Source organism: Herpailurus yagouaroundi, unplaced genomic scaffold (assembly GCF_014898765.1).
Source record: "Herpailurus yagouaroundi ecotype Mexico unplaced genomic scaffold, PumYag 222, whole genome shotgun sequence".
Classification (NCBI taxonomy): Eukaryota; Metazoa; Chordata; class Mammalia; order Carnivora; family Felidae; genus Herpailurus; species Herpailurus yagouaroundi.
In genome coordinates this window covers 10,491,733-10,500,329 of record NW_024412453.1, presented here as the reverse complement: position 1 = coordinate 10,500,329, position 8,597 = coordinate 10,491,733, and the positions used below count along the sequence as shown (strand labels likewise).

General features: G+C 57.2%; 1 protein-coding gene and 1 long non-coding RNA gene across 2 annotated transcripts; both read right to left on the bottom strand.

Annotated features, from left to right (window-relative positions):
- Window positions 1-88: 88 nt before the first annotated feature.
- PRM3 (protamine 3) lies at window positions 89-862 on the bottom strand. The gene has a single exon (XM_040458777.1). It carries the CDS (start codon window positions 468-470, stop codon window positions 177-179), a length of 294 nt encoding a protein of 97 aa, XP_040314711.1. The 5' UTR covers window positions 471-862; the 3' UTR covers window positions 89-176.
- A 2,935-nt stretch (window positions 863-3,797) lies between these two features.
- LOC121019357 (uncharacterized) lies at window positions 3,798-4,301 on the bottom strand. Its single transcript, XR_005785547.1, has 2 exons — window positions 4,086-4,301; window positions 3,798-3,986 (listed from the first exon to the last, which is right to left on the bottom strand). It is a non-coding gene; the product is annotated as an uncharacterized LOC121019357 (long non-coding RNA).
- Between the last annotated feature and the right edge of the window lie 4,296 nt (window positions 4,302-8,597).

Here is an 8,597-nt window from a genome sequence, read left to right as displayed (position 1 = left end):
CACACACACACACACACACACACACACACACACACACACACACACACGGCACTGCAGGCGTGGGGTTGGAGAGACCAGAGAGGCGAAGTCCTTGGGAGACTTTTTATTGACTCTTTTTGGAAAGTTCTTCTCGTCGGAACAGTGGTGGGAACCTCTTCCTGGGCCACCGTCGTGGGTCAGGAGTGCGTCTGCTTGGGCTTGGGGCTCTGCTGGGCCGCAGGCTCTTCTTCCGCACCCCCCTTCTCCTGCCGCTCGTCCTGTATCAGCAGCAGCTTGCCCTGCACTGGGAGCTCCTTCTCGTCCTCCTCCTCTTCCACCTCCTCGTCCTCCTCCTCCTCTCCCCCCTCTTCTCCCTCCCCCTCGGACGACAAGGAGAAGTTATCCTGACTCACGCAGGTCACGAGCTTCTTCATGGGGGATTCGTAGTCCCGGCTGTGGCCAGTGCTGAGCTTGGCACAGCGGGAACCCATTGCCCGCGTTGGCCGCCTCTCCAGACCGGGAGGGAAGGCCACTGGAGATGGAGGGAGTGGAGGGGCTGTGAGGACAGTAGGCAGGGCGCTGACATCACAAAGGGGCCCCTGGAGCCCTGCCCCCCGCCCTCGGACACCCGAGTCTGGGCTGACACCTGTCTCAGACCTCAGCCACCAGCACCCCCCTCGAGGTCCCACCACCTATAGGCCAGGACGGAGTCAGAGTTCCAGGCCGGCCACCTTGCCTCATTTGTGCTGGCAAAAGTCCCCCTTTTAGCTGGGATGACCGTTGGGGATAGAATTTCCAGAAGCAGGAGAACACATAGGCTCCCCTCCCCACGTTCCAGAAGTACCCAGCCCCAGAGAGCCATTGACATTATGTGAGGACGGGTCAGAGTAGTGGTTACTTTCGGGGGCAGTTGGCATGAGGGAGGAGAGAGGCTGGAAATGTCTGGTTCCTTGACCTGGCGGTGGAGGCGGGGGGGGGGGGCCGGCGACGGGGAGGGCTGCACAGGTGTACTTATAACTTGTGCCCTGTGTATAAGCTGTACTTCTGGAAGACTAGAAGTTTTCCTGTTTGTGGTCACACAATTTCAGCACGGGGTGCAGGGGAGTGGGGGTGAGGAGTCATTTCTGAGCACTTATTCTTTTTCTGCTCCGGAGGGAGCACAGCCCTGACGACAAGGATTTAAAATTTGTGGTAATGTCCAAAGCGTTCGAGGGGTGCCTGGGCGGCTCAGTCGGTGAAGCATCCGACTTTGGCTCAGGTCACGATCGCACGGTCAGTGAGTTCAAGCCCCTCCCCCGCACGTGCTCTGTCTCTCTCACACAAAAAAGATTTCTAGTGGCCTCCAAGGCCTCCCTTGGGGCCAGACCTGCTTCCCAGTTGCCAGCCACCCAGCACACCCTTGCCCACTCTGCGTAACGGGAGGATACCGTTTATTTTGTTCCCTTTTTGTATCTGTGCCTGAGGGAGACTGGACAGCAAATTTATTATCTCGAGCTTTATTTGACAGATGACCTTGGTGCATTTCAGTCAAGATGTTGTGGGCTGGCAAGGAGCATCCACCGTCAGGGGATTGCTTTGGTCTCACCGGGTGGTTCTTTGGCGGGTGACTTTTCCTTGATTTCCATCCAGGGGTGTGATGGACCCCGGAAGGTTTAGTGTCGCCTCCGGCACCTCCTTGTCCTGACCCTTCTGTGGCCTTTGGGGAAAGAGTCCTGGTTACAGGGCTCTGGGGACAGGACTCGGGTGTCACGGGGTGGGGTCCCAGGGCCACCCTGGGCGGGTCAGGAGTGGGGCTGGGGAGGGGGGGTGCCTCCCGGGGGTGGGGTTCCCGTGCCAGCCTGGGCGCATCAGGGGCGGAGACTGGCCACACCTCCGGTCCTGGACCTGCAGGCACCTCTCTGGCGCCTTCTCCTCTGGCAGGAGCGTCTCTGCCTCCTGTGGGCCCCGTACCGCCGCCTTTGGGAAGAGCGCCTGTGTCTGTAGCAGGAGTCTTTGTGGGTCCTCCGGTCCACCTGGATGTCCTCTGCATTCACGGCCTGCTCCTGCTCCTTGTCCTGGCACTCATGCTGGCCGTGCTCCTGCCCCTGCTGTGGGTGTCCGCTCGGACTCCTCCTGTAGCATCGGACCATGGTCCCGGGGCAGGTGGCTTAGGCTGAGGGCACGGCTGGCCTTGGGGGTAGGGGAGGAGGGTTGAGGCCTGCCCGCCTGCTCTTGCCGTCAATGTTGGTCTGGTCTGCCGGCCGCTCTTTGCGGGCTTATATATAAAGGGGCCCCCCCACTATGACTCGGCGGCCCCACCCTACCATTGTTCCCACGCTGGCCAGTCCCTTCACAGCCGGCAGGGCCACCCCCTTGCCTTGCCCAAAAAATGTGTGTGGGTCCCTCAGGCCACAGGGACAGTGCTAACATTTTGTACAAATCCATCTCAGTTGGTGTCATTCTCACGCACTCGTTCCTGAAGCTTCCTCCCCACCCTGGGGCTGTGCCGCGATCGGGGGTTTTGTATGGGTTGTTACTGCATTCATTTACTTTCCAATTCCTGCTTCCCATAAAGAGGTGACGTGGCTTGCTCTAGGTCACTCGGCAAATACGGGGCAAGGCTGGGCATCAGTCTGTGCCCTTGGCCTTCCACCCCCTTCCCACCCCAGGTGGTGCTCCCCTCCAGCCCAGGTGGTGCTCCCCTCCGCCTGTGCCATCTTCCTTTCTCCTGGGCCTCACTGTCCTTTGGATCCCAGTAAAATCCAGAACGTGGGAGCAACTGTCCGACCTCTAACCCTGTGGACGTCACCTTAGGTGCAGGGAGACTTTCTGGCTGGGTCCTGTGTGGGAATGCAGGTGGCTTCTAGGAGCTGGGAAAGATGAGGGAACTGGGTCTTCTCCCCTGGAGCCTCCAGAAAACCCAATTCAAGATAATAAATTTGCGTTTTAAGCAATGAAGTTTGTGGGGACTTGTTAAGAGCGGCTATTTAGGAAACCAGTACAGAGGGCTTGATCCCACCCTAGCATTCATATGCTGTTTAGTGCCGCCCTAAGTGTAAATGCCCCGGGATGTGAGGGGGTGTTCTGCGTCCAGCCGTCCTGCCATTCTGCCCGTATACAGTCAGATACGCGGGGTCAGGCAAGCGGGTTCAGTCCCATTCTGTGTCCTTACCTGAAAAGACCAGGTCATTTATGCCCATCTTGCAGTGTGAGCCCCCGACGTGATGAATGTATGGTATTCAATAAAGGGAAGTCACGGCCACGACATTTCTGCGGTCACTTTCTCACCGAGCTCCCTGCGACTGACGAAATGCCCTGGGCTTTGCCAGGATCTGACCGAGCCAAGCAGACTCAGAGTCTCCCAACCCATCGTGAACACTGTCCACAGCTCACTGGGGTTTTAAGCCCCCGGTGCATCATGTGGGTTGAGGAGGCAAGAGGAGCCGGGCAAGATTCCTCGTGACCTGAACTAGGGAGACATTCAGTGCTGTCTCGGCAGCACTGTTCTCAAAAAGAAGACACCTGGGCACTGGGGTGTAGTGAAACCTTGAGCAGGAGCTGCATTTCCCCGGCTCTCCAGGGGCGGGGCAGGGAGCAAGTCCAGAGCCAGGGAGAAGCCCTCCGACGCCAGCAGGACCCGCCCCCGTCCCCGTCCCTGTCCCCGGTGGGACTCACAAAGGGCCGGCCGGCGCGGGAGCAGATTATGGTGGTGACCGGGGTGGAACAGAGAGCTTGGAGCCAGATCCAGTGACCGCCGCTCGTGTCCCCTCTTCCCGGCATCCCCCCCCGCACCCCGAACCCCCGTCAAAACAGACGAGGGCGCGATTCTTTTTTTTGTCCAACATTTATTGACAGGTGGCATTGTTCGTTAGCAGGCTCCTGTTCAGGTCATGGTGCTGGTGGCATGTTCAGAGGCGGCAGGTCGGTCTTGACTGGCTGGTAGAATTCCGGGCAGGAGTGGTGGACCGGTACCCCGGGCGTGGATCATCTTCTCCTACACCTCCCCACCCTGTAGCGGCGGGAACACACTGCGGAGGGAACCGGGGAGGGGGAGTTTCAGTGGGGCCGTGGGACCCCTGGCCCGGCCCCACTCACCCCCCACCCCACCCCGGGGCGCGCCCCTTCACCTCTCTTCCTCGGCCTCCTACAACTTCGCCTCCTTCGTCTGCGGCATCGGCGTCTGCGGCGACGGCACCTGCTCCTGCTGTGGCTGCGGCAGCATCTGTATCTGGCCATGGCTCTAGATGGATCCGGCCGGGATGCTCAGAGCAGGGGGTCTATCTTGGTCGAGCCAGCCAACCTGTGAGCAGGTGGAACTTGGTGGGCTGTGAGCCGGGGGCCCGGCTTGTGGGCCTCTTATAGACACAGGGGGGGGCCCTGGGCATTGTGAGGGCACAGAGGCCTTGACCTCACAGACCCTGCCTGAGCTGTCCTGATCGCGTCCATATATGGGCATACGGGAGGCCCTTGGTGAGGGCAGGATGGGGCCCGGCCCAGCCCGGCGCCCCGCCCCAACCCCAGGTCACCGGCAGAGGGGAGACAAGAGGACTTCTCTGTCGGGGGCACTCAGTCAGTCAGTCAACAACCAAAAAAATTATTGGACACCTAGTATGTGCTCGATTCTGGGCTAGGCCCTGGCATACCGCGATAAGTAAGGCAGACGTGTTGCTGCCTAATCGACTTTATCCTCTAACTGGGCAACCTGAAGGAACCGCACGGAATAATTAAGATTGTGGAAAATGCTGAGAAGGGAAACCCGAGGTTTTTTTTACAAGGGTATAGGTTGGGGGGAAGCCGACCTCAGGGAGGAGATAGGAAAGCTGCCCAGGGGTTTGCTGGTAAAGTGAATTGCTGAAGGGTGAGTCAGGGTCGGGGGAGGGAAAAGCATGTCGGGAGCGGGAACAGCAGCTGTGAGGTCCAGAGGCAGCACACGGCGTGGGTTCCATTGATATGAAGGGTCCAGGAGAGCGACATCCATAAACACACAAGTCGATCAGTGGTTACTTGCCACCAGGGAACCATTGAGGGCTGCCTGGTGGGCACAGGGCTTCCTTTTGGGTGACGAAAATGTTTTGGAACTCGGTGGTGGTGGTTACATGACAGTGTGAACACGCGAAGTGTCCCTGGATCACTTTTTTTAGAGTTGATTTATGTTGAGAGAGAGAGAGAAAGGGAGAGCATGGGTGGGGGGTGTACAGAGAGAGAAGGAGAGAGAACCCCAAGGAGGCGCCGGGCCATCAGCACATCAGCAGGGCTCCAGCTCACGAAACCATGAGATCATGACGCGAGCCAGGATCAAGAGCCAGACACTTAATTGACTGAGCCACCCAGGCCAGGCCCCCCTGAGCCACTTTAAGATGGTGAATTTGGGGACACCGGGGTGGCCCTGTCCGTTCAACGTCCGACTCCTGATCTCGGCTGGGGCCTTGATCTTAGGGTCATGAGTTCAGCCTGCGTTGGGCTCCGTGCTGGGGGTGGAACCTACTTACAACACAAACCAAAACATACAGTGGTGAATTTTACAGCACGTGAATTTCACCTTGATTGAAAAAAGGAAAGTCCAGAGGCTGAGAGGTGCTTGCCAAGTGTATGGAATTGAAGGAGACCCCCGTGGGTGGGGCGGAGAGCGCGGGCGAGCTTGGCAAGACAGGGCCAGCCCACCCTGAGCTTTGTGTGATCTTTCCTGCGACCCGCATGAGTTTGAGGGATAAAGAGGGTAGCCATTAGCATTAGATTTGGTTAGTTATAACCGAAAACCAATGTACCTGACTTCTGGATGTGAGTTTTACATTTTACTTAAGAAGTTAGAAGTGCTGGGGCGCCTGGGTGGCTCAGTCGGTTGAGCGCCCGACTTCGGCTCAGGTCATGATCTCGCGGTCTGTGAGTTCGAGCCCCGCCTCGGGCTCTGTGCTGACAGCTCAGAGCCTGGAGCCTGCTTTAGACTCTGTGTCTCCTTCTCTCTCTCTGACCCTCCCCCACTCATGCTCTGTCTCTCTCTGTCTCAAAAATAAATAAACGTTTAAAAAAAAAAAAAAGTCAGAGGTTGTTGGGCCGATCGTGTCCTTGTTTTGGGGATTCACAGACTGGAACATTTGGGCATGAGGGACACTGTTTCGCCGGATGCTCTCAAGTGATTCAGAAAAACAGCAGTAGCGATGGACAGGTATCTACATGCGGAAAGAGTGAGAGCGTGTAGTGGGGTAAACGGAATAGAATGTTAACCCTTGACCAGTCTGGGTGAAAGGGAGTTCTTTGTACGGTTTTTTGCAACTTTTCTGGAACTTTGAAATTATTTGAAAATCAATTACTAAAACTATTTTTTAAAACAAAAGGAAGAGGGCCCGGGAGGAAGGCCTTCCAGGGCTGGTGTAAGGGCTCCCCCTTTCTGAAGGGCGTTGGGCTTCTTTTATCTTTGGCTCTGCCCTCAACAAGTGCTTTCCGTTCCCAAGGTTGCCTTTTCGTCCGAAGCCAGGGCCACCGTGGACAGTTGTGCATTTTGTGTACTGCTCAAAGCCCTCAAAGGGATTGAATGGGGACTGAAATCCATCCTGTGCTCTGTTTGCCAAGCCAGGCCCAGCACACACAGGCAGGCTTCTGCCCACAGGAGCTGTTTCCTAATTGCTCACAATAGAAGTCTTTTTTCTAATTCGAACAAAAGCACACTCAGGGCTAGCCTCATCCCTGCTGGAAATTCACCCATATCCACTGTCCAAGCAAGAGGGAAGAAGAGGAGGGGGACAAAAGGAGTCGTTACTCTATAAAGAGCTTTCCCAGACACCCCACCCAGCAACTTCCCTTCTGATCATTTGTCTTACTTCAAGAGCATCCTGCCCCTGGGGATAAAGCTGGGTTCTTCGGAGGGAGAGACGGGCCAGTAGATAGTGCATTTTGCTGCAGAGGGGGTGCAGCCAGAAACTTCCAGAACCCTACTCCCCAACCCACAAGGTGGGAAAACCATGAATTAGAAGCTAAAGTCCACCAAATAACTAAGAGGGCTACACCTGGCACGAAGGGAGTTCACAGTACCGTTTCATTCAATGATTCATGTATAGATCTGATTAAAAAAATTTATTTTTAACATTTATTTTTGAGAGACAGAGAGAGACGGAGTGGGGGAGGGGCAAAGAGAGAGAGGGAGACACAGAATCCGAAGCAGGCTCCAGGCTCTGAGCTGTCAGCACAGAGCCCGACGCGGGACTCGAACTCACGGACCGCGAGATCCTGACCTGAGCCGAAGTCGGACGCTTAACCGACTGAGCCACCCAGGCGCCCCTGGGAGAGTCCTCTTGAGGAGGTGATGTTTGAGCCGAGGGCTGAGTGATAAGGAACCAGCTGTGCCAACATCTGTGCAGTGTGGGTGTCCCTTTGGGGAGGGGGCCAGTGGCTCTGTAGCACACAGTCGTTCAGGGCTGCGGGCTGAGCTCAGCCTTCTTGGACATACAGCGTGGAGGGCGTCCTGACCTCTGTGTCCGGCCCCTGCACACAGGGAGAGAGCATAGAGGAGGCTCCTCTGTTTCTAACTAACTGCCTTGGCCCGGGAGTGACCCCCTCCACTTCTGTCCCCACACCATGGGGGAGCTGACCATGTGGCCTGTGGGGCGCAAGGCAGGCCTGGGGGTCGAGTCGGGGGGCTGCTGCAGGAAGGGGAGTGGAAGGGGAGGACGATTCTTTAGTGTCCCCCTCTCCCTCTGTCGCAGGGCTGCAGGGACGCGGCGGCTGGCGGTGGGCAGGGTGACTGGCAGGAAGCTCACGCACAGGGTGTAAGAAGCGCCACTCTGAGGAGGGGACGTGTGAGCGGAGACTTAACCGGGGGGTCCGCTGGTTTGAAGGCCTGGCAGTGGGACAGGAAAAGCTTGGAACGGAAAGAAAGCCTTCGGGTTTAGCCGCGGAGACCCTGCGTGAATCAGATCACCCGTACAAATAGGTCGTAAGGCCGGGGAAAGGAGGTGGGCCCCTGGGGCTCCTCTGGATCTGAAATGTTGGGGTTTTGTTCGAGCAGCTGGCTGTTATCCTGCGGAATGTAGCGCTTGCCGCTAGCCGGTACTCGCCGCGTTTGCTCTTTATCTCCAGGTAGGACACAAGTTCCGGGAGGTCGGGAACTGAATTTTGTTCACCGTGACAAGCCTCCTACTGTGAGTGACCGGGCACACAGAAGAAACCCAAACATTTGTTGAAGAAGTGAACGATAAATGGGTGCTTTTAGGGTAAAACTCTTTGTCATTTTCCCAACATGAAACACGCGTGGTGTCGTCGTGTGACGTTTGAAATGTCGCACACCCTCTCCCTGCCCGCCGCCCCGCATCTGCCATCTCAAACACAGGCTGAATCTCAGCAGGACGTCCGGGAGCATGTCCCACCCCCACCCCCCAGCCCCCGCCATCTGTGATGTCACAGTGGCCACCCATGGCCGCCTTGATTGAGGGCAGAGTCACCAGGGCGGTGAAGGCGGGCATGGGGGGTATCACACCCACCGCTGCCTTAGGGAGGGGCGGAGCCAGCCAATTCTGGGGACAGTCAGGGCAACGTGGCAGTCAGGTGACTCCTTATCAATGTGCCATTGCACTTAGAATTCTGCCGCCGGGGGTCTGTCCTGCAGAAGCGTGCTCACAAGGGTGCAGCTTGCAGGGAGAGAATTAGCA